Source organism: Vulpes vulpes, chromosome 3 (assembly GCF_048418805.1).
Source record: "Vulpes vulpes isolate BD-2025 chromosome 3, VulVul3, whole genome shotgun sequence".
Classification (NCBI taxonomy): Eukaryota; Metazoa; Chordata; class Mammalia; order Carnivora; family Canidae; genus Vulpes; species Vulpes vulpes.
Genome location: NC_132782.1, coordinates 38,402,598 through 38,430,064, shown reverse-complemented (window position 1 = coordinate 38,430,064; position 27,467 = coordinate 38,402,598). Strand labels below are relative to the sequence as shown.

The following is a 27,467-nucleotide window of genomic DNA, read 5'->3' as shown; positions in this document are numbered from 1 at the left end:
CTGGGATGGCTGTGGTCATTCCCTCCATACTTCCCTTGCTGCTTCATTTCTGCTCTCAAGTATCACATCCTCTAAATTCCTCTCTGTCCCTCTGAAGCTGCACTACCAAGACCTTCCACTCACAGCCATTCTGACCGTTCCCTTCGTGGGTCCCTACTAGCAGCCAGTTCAGCGTCTGTAGCATCTTTGATTGCACAAATGAACGTATCAACCCGTCCATCAATCGTCACATCTCTATTTAGTTTTCACCTGTCTCCCAAGATCCTGCTCTGTTATTACAGCCACGAGCTACGCATTCCTGTTCAGTTCACGGAGTCTAAATGAAACACTCCATTTTAACCACCCGTCCACACAGCAAGCTGCTTCATTCTGAAGACCGTATTAATTTTAGGGATGTAACCACCCCTATATAGAAACTTCAGTTTCCTCAAGACTAAGATTTCAATAAGAGCCTCCCTTCTGCCCTCCTCAATTCATTTTACAATGCTGCCAGTTGAATTTCCTAAAACACCCATTTCATCCATAATATTTACTGGCTCCATGTTGTCTTTGGAAGTTGAAAGAGAGAGAGAGACACACACACATAAACAGAGAGAAGGAAAGAAAGCAAGGAAGGAAAGAAAGAGAGAGCAAGAGAATATTATTAGCTAGGCCTGGTTTGGGTTATTTTTTTCTTTTCTTTTAAATAAACTTTCTTCTACACCTCCCCTTCCCCCCAACCTCACACACCAGTTTTATTCCAAGCTGTTTCTCAAGGCTGCTTTTTAGATATATTTTCTCCTCCTAAATCTTGATATACTCCATCTGGCCCCTTGAATGGCCAGAGTATAATACAAGCCCTTCACTATATATTAGAGACCTTCGAAAGTCTAGTCTGTATCAACCTGTCCAATCTTATTCCCTACGAATGGCCACCAAAACCTATTTTCTCCCTTCAGAAGGTCCCTCCAATCCCTCTGACAAGCCTCACACGCCACTGCTCTCACAGCTCCCTCCCTGATTCTCTTTTCCGCCTTCTCTTTGTACCCTGTACTTTATGGTCCATCAATGTCTTGTTTAAATCCTACGCTGCACCAGAAGTTGTACACACACATCACAGCCAAGAGTGGTTTGCAGCATTCCTGCCCTAGAATTTACTGTACTTGCCACTCCTCTGTCACTGGTAACACTGGTTCTCAGCGGGTGGCCCTGGAACCAGCAGCAGCAGCAGCAGCAGCAGCAGCAGCAGCATAACTTTGTCTAAATGCAAATGCTTATGTGTGCCCCTCACCCAGCCTCCAGGCCTACTGAATTAGAATCTCTGGAGGCAGAGTCCAGCAACCTGTGATTTACCAAAATCTCCAGGTAAGGCTAATGCACACTAAAGTTTACACCAAAGTAAAACACTGAGCGTTGGGACATGATCCCGGGTCTGGGGATGGAGACCCACATCGGGCTCCCTGTGGGGAGCCTGCTTTTCCCTCTGCTTAGGTCTCTGCCTCTCTCTCTCTCTCTTATGAATAAATAAATAAAATCTTAAAAAAAAAAAAAGAAATGAAAAAACACACACATACATACACACATATGGAAGCCTAAAATTCAAGTGCAAAAGTGGAGGCAGGAAAGAACAGAATTGATACTGTGGAAAATAATATCCATTGAAAAACAAACAGGAGACACTCTACCAGCAGCAATTTAAGAACAAATATAAAAATAAAGACAGGGGAGGTGACTGACATACAAGGATCATAGGGGACAGAGATCCAAATCAAGCAAATAGATATTTCACAGGATGAAATTCAACAGGAATTTGAGAGTTAGTAAAAGTAGTAAAGATAGGGGCACCTGGGTGGCTCAGTCAGTTGGGCATCTGCCTTCAGCTGGGGTCATGATCCCAGGAACCTGGAATCTGGCCCATTGGGCTCCCTGATTAGTGAGTGGTCTCCTTCTCCCTTTCCCTCTGCTGTTCCCCCGCCCCCTCATTCTCTCTCTCTCTCTCTCTCTTTCTCTCAAATAAATAAATAAAATATTTTTTAAAAAATAGTAAAGGTAGATAACCATAAGTGGATCAAAACCAGGCCCCAGGAGCAAAAGTATGCTGATTCCTAAGCAAAATAACTGAAAACAGATCTCACCTGTGCCCAAAAAAAGTAACTTTCAATTTTTCAAAACTCATATAACCAGGCATAAAATGAGATTAACTACAAAGTAATATCAAACTAGCTCCAAATCTTTCACAATATTAAACACCAAAAGCCGATGAGCCACCACAAAATTTGGTGAGGAAAGGGTGGTGATAAAGTAATTGTATTCCCCAATTATTGTTCACGAAAAAAGGCAAAAGAAAAATTTGAAGCTAGGTAATAACTCATAAAATATGATGAATACATAAAAAAGTATATATTCCAGTTAATTAAAGATAAATTAAAAATAGAGAACTCAAAAATATAATAAAAGCAAAAACCAACCAATGTAGTATGACCAATTTAATGCAAACCAATTTAACGTTAGGAGCAGTATCTCAAGTATCGATAACTGTCCCTCAAGAAATGTGAGTTTCGCAACACTGCAGTAATGGCTGAAACAGTGCCTTGTTTTTAATACCTTCGAATTTTAATTTAACACTTAATCTTTAAAAAAATAAGTATATAATATTAATATTATTGTATATACTTTGTGTGTTATATATGTCATATTGTATTATATTATAATATTATATTAATATAAATATCATATTAGTATAATATTATATATAATACTATATTAATTAATATTACATACTTAATATTAATAATTGATTAATGTATTAAGTTGAGGTAAGGTAACATATATACCCAATCTGTAACATCACTGGAAAGGAGAAGCATGGGATCAAGGTAGGCAAATAAGGTTTCACTTTTTACTCTGCAACAGGGACATTAATGGCTCCCATTTTACTATTAATTTGCATAATTTGAAAACTACAGGTTTAAGTACATATTTAAATTGCATTTTTTTAAAAGTCTACATAGAAAAACAAAGGAAACAGTAAGAAAGATGGGACTTTAAAAAAGACAGGTAATCAAACATTTCATAAATATAAGTAATCAATAAAACCAAATGATTTAAACTCTCTCACTGAAAGAAAACCATCTAATTAGGTCCAAAAATAAAATCTTACTCGCAACATTACTTTTATCAGATCCTAAAATCTAAAACTAATACAATGTCAATTATATCTCATTAAAAAATAAACAAAAAACCAAAATCATACCATGTATATGCTCTTTCTTACACCAAAACAAATCTAGACAAAGTCTAGAAGTTAAAAGAAAATCAAAACTATCAAGCAAGCACAAAGAAACACTCTTAAAAAAACAATTTCTTTATGCTGAGCACTGAGTAATGTATAGAATTGCTGAATCACTATTTGGACACCTGAAACCTATGTTAACTATACTGGAAGTAGAATTAAAAATGTAACTTGAAAATAATAATAATAATAATTTCTAAGCAAAGCCATTACCTGGGACAGAGTGTTTTCGTATTCATAATAACTATAATCTACTATGAAGTTGTAACTTAAAACTTTTATATAACAAATAATACAATACGACATATATAACACACACAAATGACAGAAATGCAAATCATACCAGTTGATTAGAAAGCTATTTTTGTCTGATCATTCTTCCAGATGAAATTTAGAACCATTTTGTAAAATCCTAAAACAAATTCTTGCTTGATATTTTTATTGGAATCCCATCTTAACATATGATAAATAGACAGCTTTACATTACTAAGTTTTCCTATTCAGGAACATGGGATATCTTTGCATTTACTTAAGTTTTCAGTATATGTTTTGTTAAGATTTAAATTTTCTTCAGAGAAGTCCTACAGAGATCTTGTTAAATTTATTCCTAGATGTTTTACGCTTTTTTGTTATTATTGTAAAGGTATAAAATACATTTCTAATTGCTTATTCTGGTTCACCAATAAGAATGCTATTGGTTTGAGTATACTTATTTTATATCCAGTCATATTGCTAAAATGTTATTGTTCTATTTTTTCACTTGATTCTCCTAAGTTTAAGGTATCATCTGTAAATAATGAAAATATCACTGTCATCAAATACTTAAATTCTTATTCCTTCTGTCTTGTCTTATTTCAATGGCTAGAAGTTCCAGAACAGTATATATTATTATTGGTCCTCATCTTAACCCTGATATCTTTGTAGGATACCGGACTTTAAAAGGAATATACCAGGGGGATCCCTGGGTAGCTCAGTGGTTTAGCGCCTGCCTTCCGCCCAGGGTGTGATCCTGGAGACCAGGGATCAAGTCCCACATTGGGCTCCCTGCATGGGGCCTGCTTCTCCCTCTGCCTGTGTCTCTGCCCCTCTCTCTCTCTCTCTCTCTCTCTGTGTCTCTCATGAATAAATGAATAAAATCTTTTAAAAAAATAAAAAATAAAAAAAAGGAATATACCAGACAGTCCCTGACTTAGGATGATTTGACTTCAAGACAGTGTAAAAGCCATATGCATTCAGTAGAAATCATACTTGAAATTTGCATTTTGGAGCACCTGGGTGGCTCAGTGGTTGAGCGCCCACCTTTGGCTCAGTCATGATCCCAGAGTCCTGGGATCGAGTTCCACATTGGGCTCCCCACAGGGAGCCTGCTTCTCCACCCCCACCCCCCGCCTGTGTCTCTGCTTCTCTCCGTGTGTGTCTCATGAATAAATAAAATTTAAAAAAAAATAAATCTGCATTTTGACCTCTTTCTGGGCTAACAAGATGCAGTACGATACTCTCTCGTGATGCTGGGCAGTGGCAGCAAGCTAGAGCTCCCATTCAGTCACACAATCATAAGGGTAAACAACCAATATACTTACAAATTTTCTGTGCCCATACAACCAGTCTGTTTTTCATTTTCAGTACAGTATTCAATCAACCACATGAACACTTTATTATAAAATGGGCTTTGCATTCAATGATTTTGCCCAACTATAGGCTAACGTAAGCAGTCTGCGCATGGTTGAGGTAGGCGAGGCTAAGCTATGATGTTCAGTAGGTTAAGTGTATTAAATGTATTTTTGACATGATATTTCCAACTCACAATGGGTTTATTGGGACATAACTCCATCATAAGTCAAGAAAGAGCTGTGTATCACTTAGGATATTTACAAGTGCAAATAAAAGAATACACAACTACAGTGGTTTAAACAATGAGGAAATTGTTAGCTAACATAATAAGAAATCTGGAGTCAGGACAGTTCTGGGGTTGATTAATTCAGCTACTCAACAACAATGTAGGGATCTAAGTCGGTTTTTCTGTGATTCTCCAGGTTTTCCCTTCATGATTGTCAGATATCTGCAGCAAATCTAAACACCATGGTCTTCTACACAATACCCAAGTTCAGAAGAGGGTACATCTCATTTTTAAAAACTCACTTGTAACAGTGAGGAAACCCTTCCCACAAAGTCCCCTGACTCCTTCATCAGCCTTGTTGTGTCACATGATTGCCTAAACTCATCAACAAAAGGAATGGAATCCAATCCTTAATCTAATCCACATCCTCCATGCTGAGGTCAAGGAGTGGGTGACAGGGAGGGGTGGGGGAGGTCCCCTTCCTCTGAGAAGGTGGGAGGGGTAAACATCAACACAAATTCAGAGCACTGACATCAAGAAAAGAGATGGGAATGGCTGATAGGTAGTTAACCAGCAGTATCACCACACAGAGTCTCTGGTGTTTGAAAAGTAAGGATGAAGTGAGCTACTCACACTCTCTATCGGGTCAAGAAAGAACCTCCTCATTCCTAGTTAAATAAGAATAGTTGGAATGGGGTGCCTGGCTGGCTCAGTCAGGGTCATGAATTCAAGCCCCACATTGGGTGCAGAGCTCACTTAAAAACATAAATAAAGGGGATCCCTGGGTAGCGCAGCGGTTTGGCGCCTGCCTTTGGCCCAGGGCGCGATCCTGGAGACCCGGGATCGAATCCCACGTCGGGCTCCCGGGGCATGGAGCCTGCTTCTCCCTCTGCCTGTGTCTCTGCCTCTTTCTCTCTCTCTCTGTGACTATCATAAATAAATTAAAAAAAAAAAAAACATAAATAAAAAAGGGCGCCTGGGTGGCTCATTCAGTTAAGTGTCGACTCTAGATTTCGGCTCAGGTCATGATCTCAGGATCATGGGCTCGAGCCCCACATCAGGCTCCACACTGAGTGTGGAGCCTACTTAAGATTCTCTCTCTTTCTCCGTGGGGGGACGGGGGGAGATTCTCCCTCTTGCTCTCTTTCTGCCCATCCCACCCCCCCCCCAAAAAAAATAAATATATATTTTTTAAAAAGAATACTTGGCTTTGGTGGGGGTAGGGGGGATGTTAAATCAAGAATCACAGCTAAATTTTCCCAATGCCTTTTGACATCTGTTGAAATGATTCCAGAGTTAACATTCTTTGGCCAACTAATGTGTTGTATTGTAATAATAGATTTCCCAAGAGGGAAACAAAAGTGCTTAAAAGGCATTTTCTGTGTTTTCAGTTCCATACTGATTTGTAATATTTAGGCTTCCTCATACAAAGCAGGATACGCACACTGCTGCTTAATAAACAACACTTAATAAACGACACTTCCCCCCCACCAGATCCCATGTCAGAAAGATTGAAGAGAGAAAGACCAGAGTCACGGGGTGGCAGGTGGGAGAGAAATACATAACAACCCAGGTATGGAGTAATTCAGCTTGTTCTGGGGTAAGGACGGCAGAAGAGATGCAAAGGCTACTTCCAAGAACCAACTCACACTTGATCCACATCAGTATTTGGCACCAATGGCACTCCCACCACAGAGCCAGTGAAAATCGCTTTAAGGTGTATGGGCCCCCTGAAACATCCCGATCCCCATCTTGGTCCACTTCACCTCCCTCTCCCCTATACAGCTAGCCATCCACCCAGGAGTCTACCAAACATATCTATTTTTATGTTTGCCTCTACCACTACTCTTGGAGCTCCTTGAAGGCACAACCTATACCTTGTAAGCCTACATACGCCCGATCGCTTGCACTACTCCAGATCCACAGTGGGCTCACCAGTTATTTAAAAAAGCAATGCTGGTGTTCATGTTAAAAATTAAGTCATGCATTTGCAATACAGCAAGCACTCTCCTTAATATTTTACATTAAAGATGTCTTTTTTTAATTCCTGCAATATCCCCACTAGTCTTACTATTATCTCCATTTTACAGGTGTGAGAAGAAAAAAAAAAAAAAAAACCTAAAAGAATTGACATCACTTGCCCCAAGTCACCAAGTCTTTAAGCTGTAGTGCCCGGACTCAAATCCAGAATCTAACCCCTGATGCAACCTCTAAGCCATTTTGCTTCCTGGAACTCTGAGAACAAATGAGATCAAGCCACAAGCTCACAACGAGTGTAAATTATGTCACAATCACCTCCCATAGAGGTTACTCCCCATGGAACTGCCAAAAATGCTCCGGCTGACTTCACTGCCAAGGTATCATCTGGAGAATCCTAACCAGGCGCCAGAGGCCATCATCATGCATTTACATTCCCCGGTCTTAGAAGGGCTGAGAGCAGGTCAAAGATTTGAACATTTCAGCATAAATCCGCATCGGAACAGGCAGCGTGTCCACCTCACCATCCTTTCCATGTCTTCACCCAGAAGACAGGCATTTCCCCCCAAGGATCACCTCCTTGGCCAGCTCATTGAGTGAGAATCTCAACATACCTCAAAAAGAACAAAATCAAGTGCGACTGTATCAGTGCCCGTTACCCTCTCCTTTTATTACTGCCCCAAAGCCTAAAAAAGCTTGGAATCTATTAATTCTATGTTTATAGCAGGGATTTCTATTCAGTATTACCTGAAAAAGAAAGAGTTGGTTTAATTCACTTGATTTCAAAGAGTCTATCCCATGAAGCTAGAGTCCGCTGCAGTCATACCAGCTAATTACCGTAAAGTGCAACAGTCTGCATTTTTAAGAAAAAAAAGTATCCAACCGTAACAGGCTCTATACCCAGTAGAGAACATAGAAACAGGATGACCACCTTTTGTCACTGGACAAAGTGACACTCCACATTTTCAGATATGATGAAAAAAGCTCCCTCTCCACCTTGCTCGTTTTCCAGAATGCCAGTTAACTGCCATGGGCCTGCCCCGCCTCCAGCTCTAAGAGAGGAACCACAAGAGCCAGTGAGCACTCTATAAAGCTAATCAATATTTAGAAGCTAAAAATAAAGCAAAGAAAGAGACAAGTGTCTGCCCAGGTAGCAGAAAAGGGCCTTTTCCTTGCCCCCCGAGAACTGAGTCCTGGGCTAATGCTTGCAACTGTTTCTGAGATGCGCTGGGATTGACAGCTGGACGAGATACGCAGGCACCTTCGCAGCTGAAGAACAGCTGAGTCCCTCCTTCTGTCCCAGGCCAGCCCGGCACCACACAGCTCTCTCACAGCAGTCAGGGAGGCGAGGGGGGGTCTGCGGCCAAGGTCACCCCCATCACCCCCAACTTCCCTTAGGTAACTGGAATCCAGATCTCATCTGCTGCCACAGGTAGAAGCGACCCTTGAACTTCATCTGATGCCTCTGCATAAGGGAGAGAGGATCTTTCTTTACATACACCTCACAAGGGTAAACTTAGAAGGTTCCAGATGACTTCATTGGACAGACAGGAGTGGCTACAATGTGCCATAAATGACAGGTGCTGAGGAAATCCAGGGGATTGATGGGGAGCTCCTTGAGAGTTGGCCATCCTCACCGTGATGTACCGTTTCGTCCTTTACCCTGACTTCCTGCTAGGCCCTGGCCAAGCTGCCCCACAGGCAGCGCCTTTTAGAGCCCCCGGAACAAGAGTGGGAATACACTGCTGTATGTTGGCAGGGACGTGCTGACAATAAAAATCCACTCGGGTCTCAATTTACTGAGCCTGGGTTTATAAAGAGGTTTACGGTCTGCTCTGTTAATGAGCCACTTTAACATCGGAGGGGGGATAGAAAAGCAACAAAGGCCATTTCCCCCATCTCAGTGCCCTTTTCTGCTTCTTGCCGTTAAATCTCGTAGGACCCTGGAAGATTTCTAGGGATACCAACATGAAGTCCCACAGTTGCCTGGGATGTGGTTTTTCAATTTCTCAGGAGTCACTACACTCTCTTGAGGTCTGGTTTCCCGATGTCACGATCCCTCCACTTAAGGCCTGAAAACACACCAAATTTATAGCCAGGGTCCCACCCATTCAGTGCCCAGTGGGGCTGCAGGACCCAAACGACCCCAGGAATGTACCCCACTCTGAATTACACGTTAGACATTCTATGAAACACAGATGGAAACCAGACACTATTCTTGTCCTTAAGGAGTTTATAATTTAAAGACACTAGTGACTCTATGGGTAAATAATTCTAAAACAAGACCGACCTGCAGGCGATACTAAGTATGAACAAAAGAAATGGGAAGAACAAAGTAGAGATTAATGTTAACAAGACAGAAGGGTATCCCACCAACAGGGGTTTTTGTAGATTGATCAGGGTCACAAAGGAAGAGTAGGTGAATTCAACAAGACCTGTCCAACAGCCCCTCAGGGTGGGATGAGCATTCCAACCTGGGCAGGATAAGGACCTAAAGGTTCAGGGCCAACCCCAGCCTCGTGCAGGCCACAGAAAGCCAATTTCTGTTCAGATCTGTGGATTCCCAAGTCCCTCCAAAATCAGGGACACTCTGCCCTGGAGAGCAGACACAGCAGTTCCACCCCTTGAAGGTATTACCGCTACATACTGAGAAAACAAGCAGCAGCAGCAGCACGAGGCTCACGTTTCATACTTCTCAAAATCGGACCAGCCTGGGTTCAAAGCCAGGCCCCAACGTTCCCAACAAGTCACTTAAGCTAAGCCTCAGTTTGCACATCGGTACAGTTAGAATAACTGTACGTATCACGGGGCGCCTGGGAGGCCCAGTCGGGTAAGCCTCTGCCTTCGGCCCAGGTTGTGGTCCCAGGGGCCTGGGGATCGAGCTCTGCATCGGGCTCCTGCTCAGTAGGGAGTCTGCTTCTCCCTCTCCCTCTGCCCCTGCTCCTCCCTCCACTCATTCTTTGTCTCCCTCTCAAATAAATACAATCTTTAAGAGAAAAAAAAATAGTACATATCACAAAATTTGACTACATGGTAAGTAAGTAGCCCAGCGCTTCACACGTAGCAAGCAGCCGCCGAGGCTATTAGCTATTAATATTGGCATTGTTATGATTAAATAAATTCTATTCCAGCGCAGCGTCAGGTGCATCTGGTGTTGGTGTGGCCTGAGACTCGCCATCCTGACCGCATCACGTCCTGGGAACTGTAAAGCTGGGGACCAAATCTCTGCCCTAACCCAGGCCGGCATGAGCCAGCCGCCTATGCCACCCGCCTTCCAGGCCCTCACTCAGCACCTGGCACAATCAGACCCCAGGAGCTAAACATGCATTCAGTCTCCACTGGTTTCAGGAACATTTACCCTTGTCCCCCAGCTGCTCCGAGGGAAGGATCATACTCTCCCTGCCTCCCCACTCTCCCTGGGGCACACAGGACAAACTGCTCCTTACACTTTTCCAGCACGTAATTCAACAGGTCTATCATTTGTCTGTCTCTGTTTTTATAATATCCAAGCCCATGTGAGCCCGGGGTGGGGTGACCTCAGTGATAACTGGCTCTGAGCCCCCACCCAATTCTGCTACTTCTGGGACGTTCCCAAGCACCCCCCCCCCATTTCCCAAAGGGTGCTCTCGTGGTCATAGCGGCTCTTGCAAAATCCAGCAACATGCTCCTCCGTGAGGAATGACCCTTTCCATAATCCCCAAAGCTTGGCTCTTCTGCTCCCACCAAGGGGGAAGATTCCTTTTATCAAGTGATCATAGCCACTCTCAGCATCTCGTCTTCCCCGAATCTCTAGGCAGACACCAAATGTCATCGAATTGATGAAAAGTAGCAGAAGACGCGTCTGATTCCTCTGGGTGGAAATCTGAAAGATGAATAGGTGCTCATAACGGAGTTGTGGAGCCAAGGTGGGGCCTGGGCACGTGCTTCTGCACCTTGCTATGGGACTGCAGCGTGGGATCGCCAGGGTGAGCCCCCAGGGCCCCAGCAGAGCTCCCCACTCCCAGAAGGTGTCTCAGAGACAAGCAGGAGGCCTCAGCCGGCTAGTGGACGTCAGCAGCGGCAGGCTGCTATTGCTTCTTAAAATGCAGAACACACATCCTAATTATGTGTGGGTCAGAGTCGCAGATCTGTGGCCGGATAACTGAACTAGAATTTGCAAACTAAATCCCCTCCAGGTGAATCGTGTGCAGGCCCATGACCTAAGTCAGAGCAGTGAACTTCAACTCTGTAGTGTCCTTACTCTGTGAGAAATACGTTCGAGACTGTAACCCAATATACGGTATATGCAAAAATATAGGCACCGTAATAGTTTTCTACTCTAATTAATTTTTTTAAAGCTAATTGCAACCCATTAAACTCACTCCACAACTCGTTACACTTTGAAAGACTCTGGATTAGTGCGCATAGAGAGGGAGTAGGGTGGTGATTGCTGACAACGCAGAAGAGCAAGGAATGGTTAGGCCATCAAAGGCATTGCTAAATTAAGGAGTTTGGCCTTATGCTGCAAATCATGAGAAGTCATTCATTTCATTAATAAATAGACGAGCAGATCAACAAAACACGGGTCCTGCCCTGTTGGAAACTACAGTCTCCTCTGGGGAAATGGTGGGGGAGGAGACAAATAAATTACCTGCTAACAAGAGGGACTGGAGAAGACATCAAGGCAGGGGGAACAGCACTTGGAACAGCAGATGGGGTGGTGGTGAGTAACAGCCAGAAACACTGAGAGAACTGCAAGTGGTTCAGTAAGGAAAGGTTTCAGACTGGAGTAGCTATTCTAGTCCTTTCTCTGGGAGGGGAGAGAGCTACTGCCTACCTTATTTTTAAAAAATTTTTTTTTAATTTATTTATGATAGTCACAGAGAGAGAGAGAGAGAGAGAGAGGCAGAGACACAGGCAGAGGGAGAAGCAGGCTCCATGTACCCGGAGCCCGACGTGGGATTTGATCCCGGGTCTCCAGGATTGCGCCCTGGGCCAAAGGCAGGCGCTAAACCGCTGCGCCACCCAGGGATCCCCGTACTGCCTACCTTATTTTGAAGGAAATTATTAGGATTACATTCATTAAATAGCTCTTGTAAAATATGAGACATCCTTCAGAATAAGAGGTGACATGAAGGTAAGTACAAGGCAATAGACAGGAGCAGAGTTCCCATCCCTCGAGGTCTTGAAGAGATGGTCTCCTTAGGAATACCGGAGCGGCCTGACTGGGGGACCTGCCTTCATGGGGTATGGACTTGATAAAACTGTGAAGCAATGTCTCAGGCCCATCCTACCTTAACAGTTGTATTGAGGGTGTAATTTAAATACCATCAAATCTCTTGTGTCACCACCATCCAATTGTAGGACATATCCCATCACCTCAAAAAGACCCCACGTGCCTACATGCAGTCCCTCTCTGTTTTCATCACCAGCCCCAGCCAACCACTAACCCATTTTCTGTCTCTACAGATTTGCCTTTTTGGACATTTCACATAAAAGCATCACACCAATATGTGAACTTTTGTGCCTGGCTTCTTTCACTTAGCGTAAGGTCCCCACTGTAGCAGGTATCAGTCATTCTTTTGTGCTGCCGGAAAGTAAGCCATTGTGCCCCTCTACATTCTGTTTACCTCTTCCTCGGCTGACAGACACTTGAGTCGTCTCCACTTGGGGCTATTATTATGAACATTCAGGTTACAAGTTTTTGCCTGGACATATGCCTGCACGTCTCTTGGGGTGAGATTCAGAAGTGAAATCACTGAGTCATAAGGTAAACTTATATTTGACTTTTTCAGAAACAGGCAAACTGCTTTTTAACGCAGTTTAACCGTTTTATAATCCTACCAGCAAAGTATGAGAGTGCCAGTGTACCCACATTCTCAGGGAAATCTTAAACCCAGATTTACACTGACGGTGGCACGAAGCATAGTTTGAATACGGCTGTAACTAGCTGTTCTTGCAACTGTGGAGTTCACGTGGCCTTGCCATTTATTCACATTCCAACTTTCCTTGAGAGTTAGAAAAGAAACCATCAGAGGTGTTCACCTGAACCATGCCTGAAATCGCTCGGATGGAAGTGCAGTAGCAAACAAACGGCCACAGAAAACTTGACCACACTATCTGTCGAAGGGGACTTATCAAGGAACCACGCATGACAAACGAGAATGCGCCTCGCACACTAAAACAAGAGTCCCGTAGAGACAAAATCCTAATTGTGAATCCTGCAAACAAGCAGCAACTTACAGAAAGCAGGAAGCCAGAAAGAAGGTCAGGGACCTATTTCTTTAAATCTGATGCAACTTGCATCGCAGCAGGTGATGAGCTACCAAGCAGAGACCCTGCTTCCAGAAAAGAAAAAGAAAACGGACCTGGCCCCAAGGGGACAGAGAATAGTCACAGTAATGACCCTGCTGCTTTGTAAACCCCAGATACCACTTACAAGCAGACTCCCAAATTAAAGGAAGGGGGGGAGCACCCAGAAAACCTGCAAGAGCTTTGGTTCGGAGACCAGGGGAACACCAAGCTCTCCAACACCCGCCATTTACATTTTCCAATCTGGAAAACAAACCCTCTGTCTGGGGCTGGGACCAACGCGTCTCTAACATCTTACATCAAGTGTCATACATGGTTCACTGAATATGTATGAATGTGTACAATCCCCTCTCCTCACAGAGAGGCTCCTTCCTTGGGAGGGACCCTGTTTGCTCCTGGGGAGGGATGAAGGCCTACGAGGGAGGTCCCGTGCCAATTACCGGCGAGCACTCTTTCTGGTGCCACCAGTTAAGTGGAGATGTAGGTACCCAGCTGGTCAGGTTCCAAGAGATTTCCCCTGCTAATTTCCAATCACTCAAGGAAAACAAAGGAGTAACTGAGATGGGGTTACCATGATTTTAAAGACACAGGGTTCCTTCTCTTCTTCTCTCCCCCACCCCACCCCCCGCCACAATGTGTAAACTTCTGTATTTCACACTTTTACATCTGTGCTGCTCCAAAAATAAAAGCTGTTTATATTCAAGAAATCATGACTACAATGCCAGTGCGAATTACATCTTTAAAACACTCACAGAGAGCACATGCATATTGTCCTGACCAAGGTGTGTTAGGTGTGCAACGTTCTTTCCCAGAGTGGCATCTGGGTATTGGGCGCCAGGGGAGCACTGTCGTGCTCTTGTTTATTCATATGAAAAGAAAACCTGAGTTCTCTCTAGAGCTACCAGTTGAAAAAAAAAAAAAGAAAGAAAGAAAACGGAAGGGTGGCCTTTTAGGAAGAGCAACCACTTGGCTTTGACTTTATCAACTATAGTTGAGTAGGACGTGTCCAGCAGAACCACCCGAACTCAGTTTCTGGCCCCTAAACGAGTTCGACTGGAAAACCACAGCAACTCCCCAACTCAGAGGACCCATTCCCCCATGCAGATGGCTGCAAAGAAGCCATGTCAAAGTCATACTTTCCTGGGCCTAGGATACCTACCACGCTACAGGAAACAAAAGTGTCCCAAACCCGGTCCCAGAAAGAGCTTTTTGAATGACGTAGAGAGAGAATCACAGGAGGGTAACCCCATCTAGAGAGCAGTTAACACTCCTGATTAAACTGCTCAGCTCAGGTCAAGGATACTTTAATGGCATGAAGACCTCTTCTGAGAAAGCTGGACCTGTCCCCTCAATTGCAATATGACAAAAAACCGAGTCATTATTAACCAGGTATTTTGGGCATCCTGTCCAATGATGATTATCTCACACCTCTTTTCCCTTTAAAATAGGCCTTCTAAGTGGGAGGCGGAAGGGGGGTCTTTGTATTCAATTTTTTAAAAGCATCTGCCCAGCAGCAAGTATGAAATAAAATTTTGATGCATATTCATTATCAAGTTGTATACCAAGTTACCTTAACAACCCCAAATAGAAAATCCACCCAATATAAGCAGTGGGTTTCTCTAAGAACTACAGATTAGAATAACAACAGGGGACGTGTTTGTAGCTAGGTAAGAGATGTTTATGAATTGTTGCTACAAGGAAAGTCTGATCCTTTAACCTGCCGCCTAGATTCCAAGAGTCCATTTCATTTTTCAAGTTTCACAAAATAAACAACTCAAAGATTTCAGGCTTCAGACAAAAGTAAGAGCTGAAAGAGCTGTGAATACGGATTCCTTTTTCAGCGTCTAGGCAAATACCAGCATCTTCTGGGACTTCAAACTGAATCCCTACACGTCCATAGGGAAAAACAGGAAATTAGCACCAAAAAGATGCATCTTCCTGGTCATGGGGGTGGGGCTTTCTGCCCCCTGAATAAACTTGCTAATTAAAAAAAAAAAAAAAAAAAAAAAAAGGCAACACAGAAAAACAATCCAGGATTATCAGTTGAAAGTTGTAGACTAAAGAAAAAATAAAAATAAAAAAAATAAAAATAAAAAAAAGTTGTAGACTATTGCACTTCAAGTATCCCCCATCTTACAAACAATTCAAATGCATGTGTTACTGTGAAATTTTAAATTCCATATTCCTGAAAGTATGCGCCTTCCACAATTTGAAGCCAAACGCCTTATGAAAAAGTTGCAGCTACCTTATATAAATAAATCACTATTTTCTACTCTGCAACATTTTCAGGCATAGCCAAATTTCTGTGGATATGCTGTGTTTTCCTAAAACAACCTGTATTTAGTAAATCATTCTTACAATTATTTCTCTAACATATGCTTCTCCCCATTCATTAGGCACCAAGATCCAGGAGGACAGTGTTCACATGTATCTTCTTCTTCACCAAATGCTCCAACATCTAGCACAACGCTAGGCATGTGGTAGATGCTCAATTAATATTTGTTGGATGAATGAATGAACCAGCATGAAAGAACAAGAGGAGGGGGAAAGGCTGTATTTTAAAAACTTAAGCCAGTGATTCCAAAACTCTGAAGTACATCAAAATTACCTGGAGGGCTTCTTTTTTTTTTTTAAAGATTTTATTTATTTATTCATGAGAGACACAGAGAGAGAGGCAGAGACACAGACGGAGGGAGAAGCGGGCTCCATGCAGGGAGCCCGATGTGGGACTCGATCCAGGGACCCCAGAATCACGCCCTGGGCCAAAGGCAGACGCTCAACTGCTGAGCCACCCAGATGTCTCACCTGGAGGGTTTCTTAATGCACAGGTTACCGGACCCCATCCCCAGTTTCTGATTCAGTAGGTCAGAGAACCAGAACCTAGGAGATGAGTGTGAAGCTACTAATCCCGGGATCTCACTCTGAGAAAGAACCACTGTCGAGGCAGTTAACCTGTCACCAGCTCTTAGAAAAATCGCAACACACAGGATAACATTTACTAAAAATCTACCAACTGCAGACTCCTCTAATACCTACTGAGACAGCCACGCCAAGTCCTCGCTCCAAACTCTTGCCAACACAGGACATACGTGCAAGGGGACGATACCCAGACACATGTCCAAAACAGCAAGAAGTCATTAGTACAGTCGAACTAAACATGTTTCATTTCTCCAGTGCATTTCTTTATGATGTATCCTACTGTGCGGTTTAATCTATTTTTCTCAGATGGAAATTACTAAACTGCAATGCATAGCTGTTCTTTCTTGCACAGCCCCAAGTCATTTCACTTACTAATGGGACTTTTGTCTGAGGCCAGGGCATGAAATGCAGTAAGGAAGCCCATTTTAAAGCTTATTGATGTTGTTTATATTTCAGTGTCTATAAGGACCAGAGCAATGATTCAACATTCAGTCCTCCATGATCAGAAAGCAAGCAGAGGTACACATTTCATCTAAGCCTGTCACTGCATTTAACAAAAGGATACACAAAAACAATCCAACAGGATCCCAAGCTCTAACTCTGATCATTGCATAGGTTTTTAAAGACCGGCTAGCATTAATTTTCAAACATATACATCTCTCAGGACCCTGTTCTGAATGTAAGTGCATTTTTACCCAGATTATAATCAGAGAGGGTATTTGATTAGATAATGTCTGCAACTTTGAAGATAGTAAAATTCCCTATAAATGCTAAATATTGTTATTATTATTATTATTTAAATGCAGTTTGTAGTTACTGCTTACAACCTGTTCCACCCACCACACTGCTATAATTTGATTACAAGCAGCTAAAAAAAATAAATAAATAACCTAGAAGTACTAGAAGTAGAAATCATGAAACTACGTCCCTGTGAAGCTCTGGGTTTCTACCCTAGGCATAAATGATTTATAGGCATTTTAAATGGAAGGTTAGGGTATACAATCTAGTAAATCAAGGCAGCTGGCCTCCACAAAACTGACAACCCCAAAGTTGTGTCCATTTTAATAGTTTCTTACTTATAAACCTGGTGGGAAACCAAGTGTGGTGCAAAACACAAGGCTGCCAGCTGCTTCTTCCATTTTCTCTACTATAATCTTAAAATATCTATAACCTTCTGAAAAAAAGGTACAACTCAAAATTTTTGACTCTAATAGTCATGTGACAGATAAAGGTTTGAGAATGGCCCCTGCTATCACTTATCTTCTGGCTCATCTTGCTAGCTTCTGCAGTAATCGCAAATTCTTAAAAAACAGGCACCTTTGAGCCTGGTTCCCCATGTCTTCCCAACACACCTGTCGTGTGATTTTCCAAACAGAATGACAGATTAAATGTAAACATGCCTACACCCAACGTACGAGGAAACCACTGCCAATCCCAAAATGGTGCACATTTTATGCCTTTACATTTTTAAGGCAAGAAGAAGAACAATTAACATATTCTAAGGGGACCTTGGTTATTTAAGAAACAAAATCACAAGGAAATAACACTCAAACACTAGAAGCTCATCAAAGAGAGCTTGCGCCCAAAAGAAAGGCTTCTGGGAAATTTGTGAACTTTAAGGAGATAATGCATCAGATAATTCTGACGTCTTGACAAGGTCCACAGGGCAAGTAATGGCCATGTGAGTCACTACTGGCAGTGGCTTTGGGGCAGGTCAGCTGTAAGTTCAGCCATTTCGTAGCTCTATGATTTTTTGTAAATTAATTGACTTTTCTAAGCCTCGTGGGTTCGCCTAGAAATGATATACAGCCACGTCACAGGAAATCTGGAGATAATCTGACAACATCAAGAGCCTTACAGGTCATTTACACACTTTCATCAAAAACTGCACTTCTAAGAAATTATTCCAAGGACACAACGATGTATACAAAGATTTACATACATTTACGGACGCACTGTGTACAAGACTTGAAAAGCTGGAAATAACCAAAAGCTTCATCAATAGGACTTGGTTAAATATATTATGATTCATCCCTGCAATAAAATGCTAGGCAGCCATTAAAAACATATGATTAGAAATTTGAACACTCACTGAATACTTGAAGAAATTTTAAATTACATACTAATTTCTATGCATGATAATAGTATTGCAGTTATGTATTTTTAAGAGTGCTTATCTTTTAGAGATGCATACTGGAATGTTTACAAATGAAATGATATGATGCTTGAGAATAATACGGGGGAGGAAGAGGATGGAGGATGGAGGTAAAACATGACTGGGCATGAATGGATCATTGTTAAGTTGGGGGCTCATTCTACTATTCTATTTTACATATCAGTTTTATTTAGATTAAATTCACACTCCATAAAATTCATCCTTTTGAAGTGAACAAGTGATTTTTAGAGCTGAGTAACCATCACCATTGTCTAATTTTAAGACATTAGCATTTTCCACTGCCCCTCAAGTTCTAGAAACCACTAATCCACTTTTCTTCTCTATAGATTTGCCTATTTGGGGCATTTCACATAAATGGAATCCTGTACCATGTGGCCTTCTGTGAGTAGCTTCTTTAATCTAGCATAATGTTCATCCATATCACAGTGTGTATCAGCACTTTCTTTTATTGACGAATAATATTCCACAGTACAAATATACTACATTTCATTTATTCACTTATCAGTTGGTGGACATTTGGTCTGTTTCCACCCTTTGGCTAGGATGAATGACAATGCTATGAACATTTGTGTATAAGTTTTGTTTGGATATATGTTTTCAATTCTCTGGGGTATATACCTAGGAGCGGAATTGCTGGGTCACATGGTAACTCTATTGTTTAATTCTGAGGAACCGCCAACCTGTTTTACAAAGTGGCTGTACCAGGAACCTGGGTGGCTCAGCGGTTGAGCTTCTGCCTTTGGCTCAAGGCCTGATCCCGGTCTTGGGGGATCAAGTCCTGCATCGTGCTTCCTGCTTGGAGTCTGCTTCTCCCTCTGCCTGGGTCTCTGCCTCTCTCTCTGTGTCTCTCATGAATAAATAAATAAATAAAATATATATATTTTTTAAAGTGGCTATACCACTTTACATTCCCACTAGCTACGTATGAGCATTCTAATATCCCTACCACTTTTACATATGTTTAAAATTCCCCATGACAAATAATACTTTAAATTATGTTACAGAAAAACATTAACAGCATGTAAAAAGGGTGATTATTAATTATTAAGTTTAAAAAGCAGGTTGCTTCTCCCTCTGCCTGTGTCTCTGCCTCTGTGTGTGTGTGTCTCTCTCATGCATAAATAAATACTTAAAAAAAAAAAAAAAACAGGTTGCAGGGCACCCGATTGACTCAGTCAGTAAAGTATGGGACTTTTGACCTTGAAGTCATGAGTTTGAGCCCCGCATTGGTGCAGAGTTTAAATAAATAAACAAACAAACAAACAAACAAATGCACACCACAACTGAAAACACATTTTTTAAAAAACAGGTCACAGATAATATATACAATACGATCTTAACTTTTAAAGCTATCTAGTTAGTGGGGCACCTGAGTGGTGTAGTCTGTTGGGTATCCAAGTCTTGGTTTTCACTTAGGTCGTGATCTAAGGATTATGGGAATTATGGGATCAAGCACCACCTTGACTCCACATTCAACACAGAGTCTGTTTGAAGCTCTCTCTCCCTCTCCCTCTACCCTTCCCCATATTCCTCTGCACGTACAATCTCTTTCTCTCTCAAATAAATAAATAAATCTTTGTGGAGGGGAGGCTATCTCGTTAGCTATGAATAAAAAAAAAAAAAAAACCCACTAGGCCATATATCAAAAGGAGTCCTGAAGCCCCAAAGGTCATCCTGGTGGCAAGTCTTAACAAAATCAAATACATGCACTGGCTTCAGGAAGTTTACTGTCTAGTAGCGGGTATAATCCTTGTAGAAAGTTCTGAGTGTGAGGTCAGTTCTGAAAGGGTGTACAAGTGGGACGGATAACTACTCCCTAAGAGAAATCAGGGGCCATTTTGTGGGAAAAAAGTGGCCTTTGAAGGTTTAGCATTAGGCTAGTAGGTACAGAAAAGAAGTATGAGGCTGGTGACCCCCGAGGGAGCATCCACGGGGAGAAGGAAGTCGTGCTCTGTGGCAGGAGTGCGGGATCGGTGGTCAGAACTGCAGCGTGTGGTGGGAGGCCCAGCTGAATTACAGCTGGCCTTGCTACTACGCCGAAGAGTGGAATCCTTGGTCTGTAGCCGGTGAGGAGTCAGGGAAGGCTGGGAATAAGAAACCCCGAGGCTGGAAATGTGCTCTTTGAAGAGCAGTGTGGCTGCAGGGACGAGCACAGGGAGACCCAGCAGGAGAAGGCTGGTGGGAGAGGAATGGGAGGCAGGTCTCGGCCCGGGTGCCGCCCAAGGGACAGTTCCTGCAGTGGTTGTGGGGAGGAATGGGGCAGAAAGCCTCATGCAATAGAGTAAGGAAGGACATTCGAGACTGGGGTGAAATAAAATGTGTTTGGAGAATTTCAAGGCACCCCTAGAGACAACTGGAGAACAGCCTGGGCATGTAAAAAGCAGACAGCGAATCATCTTCCTCTAGAGGGAAATAAGCTTCCAACCAGAATGAAAGAAATTACAAGCGGAATTCATCCAACATTTTCTATTTAAGTCCTCCCTCTCTCTCCTCTAGGAACCTTATATTTATATGAGCAGAATAACATTTCATTCAAAAAATATCACCCAGATTTTCTTGGAATTCTCAGCACACTGCTGGTTCAGGCCCTGTTCTCAGACAGCTACTTCCCCCACAGATATGGAAGAACCAGTTTGACATTAAAGCATTTTTCAGACACAAGTGATCCCAAATTCTCTCAGAAACACATTCTCAGGGGAGCCCGGGTGGCTCAGCGGTTTAGCGCCTACCTTCGGCCCGGGGTGTGATCCTGGAGACCCAGGATCGAGTCCCACATCAGGCTCCCTGCATGGAGCCTGCTTCTCCCTCTGCCTGTGTCTCTGCCTCTCTCTATCTCTCTCTGTGTATCTCTCATGAATAAATAAATAAAATCTTTAAAAATAAATAAATAAATAAATAAATAAATAAATAAATAAATAAGAAACACATTCTCAGGGACCGGTGGCGCTCCGCGGGGTATGACAGCCATGATCCGGTCACAGCAGCTCAGAGCCGGGTGGACTTTAGAACCAGAGCCGTGAAGGAAGGAGCAGCAGGAACAAGAAGGGTCCACAGACTAAGACCAGGGCAGGAACCCAGCCGTGCAGAGAGAAGACTCAAAATTCCAAGATTTCAAAGGGCCTTGCAGGTAAGGGGCGGGCAGTGATATCCACATGAGGGAAAAATGATGGGGATTCTTTCTTCAACAAAATATTTCATGACCTCCTAAGTCGACAATTATGCAAACAGCAAACCATGACTTACATTCGCTCTTGTGCTAAGATTACTCCAGTTAACAATGCACACTGGAAAATGATTATGCATTTTTCTCTGATGTTCTGATAACTACCACTACACACTATTTCGTTCTGAGGCAGCGCTATAGCAAAGAAAGCACCTGCTTAATATCTCTGAAAAAACAACCAATGTATCTAATTTTAAAAACTGCCCTGCTGTTATCATGTTAAGATAAGGTCATCTTATCAATCCTTGCAACTTTACTAAACCCTCGTTTAAGAGCAAATATAATGTGCTTTGGGGGTAAGGAATTAATAAGTCCTCAAGATTTCTTTAACCCCCACCCCCTCCCGCCACCGAGATCTCTGACCAGAAGGTTTTAAATACTGGACTCGTATCATTTCAGATGCCCACTCCCCTCCAGAATACACAAACTTTGAAAAGACACAGGCATGATAAATGTGGTTTTATTTTAAAAATGTTTCATCCATTAAAAAGAGGGGAAATTTAAAAAAAAATGAGAGAGAGAGAGAGAAGAAAAAAAGAAGAAAGTTCTAATGAATAATGCTGATACCTGATACTGGTATAGAAATACTCCAGGGGCGCCTCACTGGCTCAGTCATTAGAGCAGGCAACTCTTGATCTCCAGGTTGTGAGTTTGAGCCCCATGTTGGGAGTAGGGATTACTGAAAAATAAATTCTTAAAAAAAAAAAAAAAAAAAGCAATGAATGCTGATACCGGGGCAAAGGTCAACCCAGGCCAGCAGAGACACATATGAGGTCATGTTGCCACATAAAAAGGAAAAGGCACTATTAAAAAGACGCAAGGCCTTCTGTTATCCTTTTCTCAGGGTCATTTTCAATTAGGTGAAATCATTGGGGTCAAATGGTAGAATCAAGATTCCCATAAAATTCTGGGTAATCATGGAATCGTGTATCTGTGTAGAGCTTTACGGTTTTCACAGTATTGCCATAAACACTGTATCTGGCTGTTGAAGCCAGCCTATGAGGAAGGCAAGCAGTTGAGATCATTCCCATTTTTCAATGAATTATAGTTCCATGACTTACCCAGAGTCACAGAACTACTAAGACATGGGCACAGAACCCAGTGCTCAGCCCACTCCACTCACTTACTCACCAATTTGTGCATTTATCCGTTTATGCAACTAACTGCAATTACAGCCTCAAAGATGAGCAAGACCTAACCTCCGGCCTCACGGAGCCCGTAGTTTATGAAGTAGGCAGAAAATAATCCCCACACCATTTATAACACAAGGATGAAAAGTGCAGCAGGAAAGATGTGTGCAAGTCTTCCGGATGAGGTCAGTTCTTAAATCTAGGTCCTGGGAGACAAAGAAATAGCTGGGCCTAGGAGGCAGTGAGGGGCAGGGGGAAAGACAAGCAGAGGTCATCTGATTCTGCTCAAATAGAAAAGTGAGTGCGAGTCCTGGCAGAAACTTCGAGTATGAAGTCAGCAGCGGCCAATCTTGGCCTTGGACGCCTTCCTCTATGGGCCAAACTAAGGACAGCCAAGGTGCTCAGACTCAGATGTATGCTAATCTCCAAAAAGCTTTCTGGGCTGATCTCACCTCATATGTAATAAAGCGTACCGGTGGCAAGTTTCATTTCTTTTAATACTGTGATGTCTTGAAGGGAGAATGACTCAAGCCTTCAGTTTGAATGAGTAGATTGTTTTCTGTAGCCCATGTATGTAAACACACATTTCATACACCCACATGGATAGTTTATAACCGTGACACGATATATGAGGATCCACACAGATTATGCAAAAGCTACATAGAACTCCATAAACCTCACATGCAGAGACATCCGAATAATGTGCAGATCCAGACTGACCCGATGGGACAAATTGAGATGGAGATGGGTCCCGGAGACAGGGTACTATGCAGGACAACCATCTGTCCTAGATGATTCAGTCATTTGCCGACAGAGGAAGAACTGAGGCGGGTTGAGCAACATGAATTCCGTGAATGCTCCAGGGCTCTATGTATTACGAGCTTACCTGCATGGAGCAGTTTCTCTATTCTCAAAAAATAAAATTCCATGACTCTGGTGAAATAATTCCTCGCTGCCATTTTTTTTTTTTTTCTGTGCTTAGGCAGAAAATGTATTATTGATTTCTGATCCAGCCACAGACAATGCGACTTAGAGAAAAGAGCCCTGAATGAGAAGTCGGGACACCCAGATTCCTCCCCAAACCACCCTTTCTGCTTCCCTCACCCCCATTCCAGGGGAGACGGGGCTGTGTGACCTTGGACGAGGACTACACCTCTCTGGGCTTCAGCTTGGTATTAAATGGAAGGAGTGGCTAAGTGTTGTCCAATTCTCTTTCAGCTCTAAATCTATAAAATCATCCCCTTCCCCACACACTTGGTTTATCTCCAGAGCTTTAAAAATCAGGACTAATAAAAAAAAAATGGATTCAGATCATCTCTCTTCTAACCAAAGAAGATCCGGTTTTATCTTACTTTTTAAAACCATCCAAATCTTGCATAATTTAAGTGATCAGTGCTGTCACTGGTTGCTCTGGTTTAAATTATGCATTGTTGCTATTTGGGGAAAATTTAGACTGGGTCCAGTCTGGGATCACTGGCTGAGAACAATAAGCCCCCAAAGTGAGAAGGATAAAGGCCTCTCCAGACAGGATCTGCTTTTAATGCATTGAGCTCAGGGTTTACAAAAAGAGCATTGATTGTGTACATTAAAGAGCCACCGAGACAGCAAGGGACTGGTTAAGGCTGCAGCAAATTCTCCAAGATGCCACTGACCTTGGCTGCATTTCAGGGGTCAGGCATTCCCCACGAGGCTCTCAGCAGGCGGGCTTTCCTGAGAGGTTAGGAACTAATGAGACCTCTCATCTGGATAAACCCACCTCTCCTAATTTGGAAAGACAGAGAGACATTATCTGCTCTCGGATTTGTGGAGATCACCAACGGGGCCCTTGGACTCAACGGCCCGCCTGCACACCTCACCCCCTACAGGACTGGTCATACTCTCCGGCACCGGGGATGCAATCGTCTCCACATCTGCATTTAAGTCTTCCAGCCAGCCAGCAGTTCCTATCTCTAGAGCTGGCCTTCGCCCTCCCTCTTTACACACCTCCAGCAGGCAGAAATACAGAGGCAAAGCACTAAGCCCAGGCGACAAAGAGCAATTTCAGTGAATCCTGCAAGATCTCTTTTCAAAATACAGATCTCTGGAGCACAGGCCTCCCGTGTGTGATTCACACTCAGGTAGGCCCGGTGAGCCCTCGTGGTTGCTCACCAGCCTGCAGGCTCTGGGCTCCGGATCTCAGAAAACCTTGCCCGTGAAACAGCCCACGGGGGACACCTCTGACCGAGGCCAACTTAAAAATCGCCTCGGATTGCTTTCTATTAGAGGAGCGATGAGGACATTCTGCTCAGGAGAAAACCACAAGCCTTGCCCATTGTTCAGACTCCTTCCCCCTACCCCCCACCCCACCTCCTGCGGGGCTTCGCCACTTTCCCCTACCCTGGAGTCTGGGCCATCCATCCACCTGATTAACCCGCTGGCAGCAACTCCCAGCACAGAAAGTAGGGCAAATGAACACACACAGCCTGTAAGGCAGGAAACCACAGACTGAGCCAAAGCACCCACCCTGTTACCAGCCCCCACCCCCAGCTGCCCAGGGAGCTGCGCTTCTGAATGTGGCATTTCTGCACCAGGCAAATAGACAGCTCACTGTAATATCACATGAATGAGCTTTTGCTGCCCAACTATCCAAAAAAAAGAGGCCATTTCAAATGGCATCTATGTTCCTTCTCAACCCCTGGACTGCCTCGCAGAAACCTCACCTCTGGGAAGGATGAAGCAGAAGAGGAGGGGAAGTCCCACAAGAGGAGGCTGTGCAAGGGAGGGAGGCTGTAATGAGCCGCAAGAAAAAGTAGCACTTGGACGGTTCAAGGCAGCTCTTCAAGATACCCGTGAGGGAAGGGGCAGTGGCAGGAGGGGGGGGGGGTGAAGATTCAGGTCTGTAACCCCGAGATTTAGCATCAGTGTAACAATGTAAGCCTCAGGAGGGCGTGTGAACTTCCCGGCTGCACCGCTGCTGCGCGGCTGCGTGGACAGCACCGGCCAGGCGGGCCCCGAGCCTCCGCGCTGCCGGGATGTATGTGCAGTCGCCTTCCCCCCTTTAATTCCTAGTCTTCGTTCAGGGGGAGGAAGAAGCCATCCGTACACTGGGGTGCGATCCATCTCAGACCCCCCCCCCCCCCCACTGGCTGCAGCATCAGACCCTCCCTGACCCCTCTTCGGGAGGCAGCATCTCATTAAAATGGCAAGAGGGCTCGGCCCCCTTCCCCGAAGGAGCGTGTTGGGATCCGGGGGTGGGGGTGGGGCGTCGTCGAGGCTACACTGGGGTTCCCGGGATCCGGAGCGCAAAACAACAGCAAAATGGATTCTATGGCAAGTGATGTCTCGGTCCATACAATGAAAAAAAAAAAAAAGGGCGTCTGGGGCGAAACGCGGAGCCAGCGCGGGGCCGGGGGAGGAGGATGCTCTCCCCACAAAGGGCCGCCGCGGGCACACGCGCACACGCGCACTCGCGCACACTCCCGGGAGTTCCGGCCTGACCGGGGGAGAGCCGGGAGCACATCCCTTCACCTGCCTCAAGTTGGCCCATAGAACTGAAATGTCAGGGCCACAAAGTCAAAAAAAAAAAAAAAAAAAAAAAACAAGCAGGGCTAAGTTACACCGTAAATAGGGGCGCGCCAGGCGGGCACCGGAGGGCGCGGAGCGCAGTCGGGGCGCGGGGGGCGGCCTGGGGGGCGGCGGCCACCGACGGGTCACCCTGCAGGGAGCTGCGCAAAGTGAGTGGCCGGTGCATTTCCCCACGTTTTGCAAAAAAAAAAAAAAAAAAAAGGGGGGGAGGGGGACGGTGGGGCGTCGCGCCTTGCACGAGCTGGCCGTCCGGGCGCGTGTGCACACACACACACACACACACACACACGCGCGCGCGCGCACGAGCATCCCACGTCCAAGGCTCAGGCGCCGGGGTACGGTGAATGCCCCGCATCCCGGGGGGCCCGGCCGCCGCCGCGGGGGTCACGGAGCCGAGGCTCGCCCGGGGCGGGAACGGGAAGCCGCGGTCCCCCCCCCCCTCCCCGGCCGCGGCGCATCCGCCTTGCCCAGCGGTGCCGGGGCCCCGGCCCGCGCGCCGACCCTAGCCCCCGGCGAGACCCCCGAGAAGCCGGTTCTGCTCACCCTCAGCGCCGAGAGATCGATCTCATCCAGGCTGCGAGCCGGGGAGTCGCTCGCCATGTCGACTTCTTCGCGGGAGCAGCGGCCCTGCGCCCCCCCGAGGCTCCCCCCTTGCAGACTCCACCTGGTCTACCGGCCTCGCGTCCTCATGCGGCTGCCGCGCCAGAGGCCCCGGCCCAGCCCCCGCGCCCGCCCCGGCCCGGCCCGGCCCGGCCCCGGCCCGGCCCCGCGACGCCCGATCCCGCTGCTGCGCCCGCGGGCGGCCGCGGTCCCGGAGCCCGAGCTGCGCGGCTCCCCAAGCCCCGAGCCGCGGTGCGTGTGGGCTGCGCGCCCCGCTCGGCTAAGGGCGCAGGGGCTGCGTGGGTGTATTTAAATGGGACATGCTTCCCCGCCTGTGCGTGGATGGCGGCTGCCTCGGCGGTTATAATGAGACACATCAACTCCTCCACTCCGCCGGGGGGCGGGGGCGGAGGAGCGCCCCGAGCTGTCCATCAGCGCTTCCTGGGAGGAGTGAGGCGGGGGAGGGGCGGCGGGGGCGG

General features: G+C 44.8%; 1 protein-coding gene across 8 annotated transcripts in view; it reads right to left on the bottom strand.

Annotated features, from left to right (window-relative positions):
* TNIK (TRAF2 and NCK interacting kinase) overlaps positions 1-27,211 on the bottom strand; it is a 376,119-nt gene extending 348,908 nt beyond the window's left edge. For all 8 annotated transcript variants that reach the window (XM_026007747.2, XM_026007749.2, XM_026007748.2 and 5 more), the window contains exon 1: positions 26,932-27,211. In XM_026007747.2, coding sequence (XP_025863532.1) covers positions 26,932-26,988 — 57 coding nt within the window. In that variant the 5' untranslated portion in view covers positions 26,989-27,211. The remainder of the gene's footprint in view (positions 1-26,931) is intronic.
* Positions 27,212-27,467: the final 256 nt, after the last annotated feature.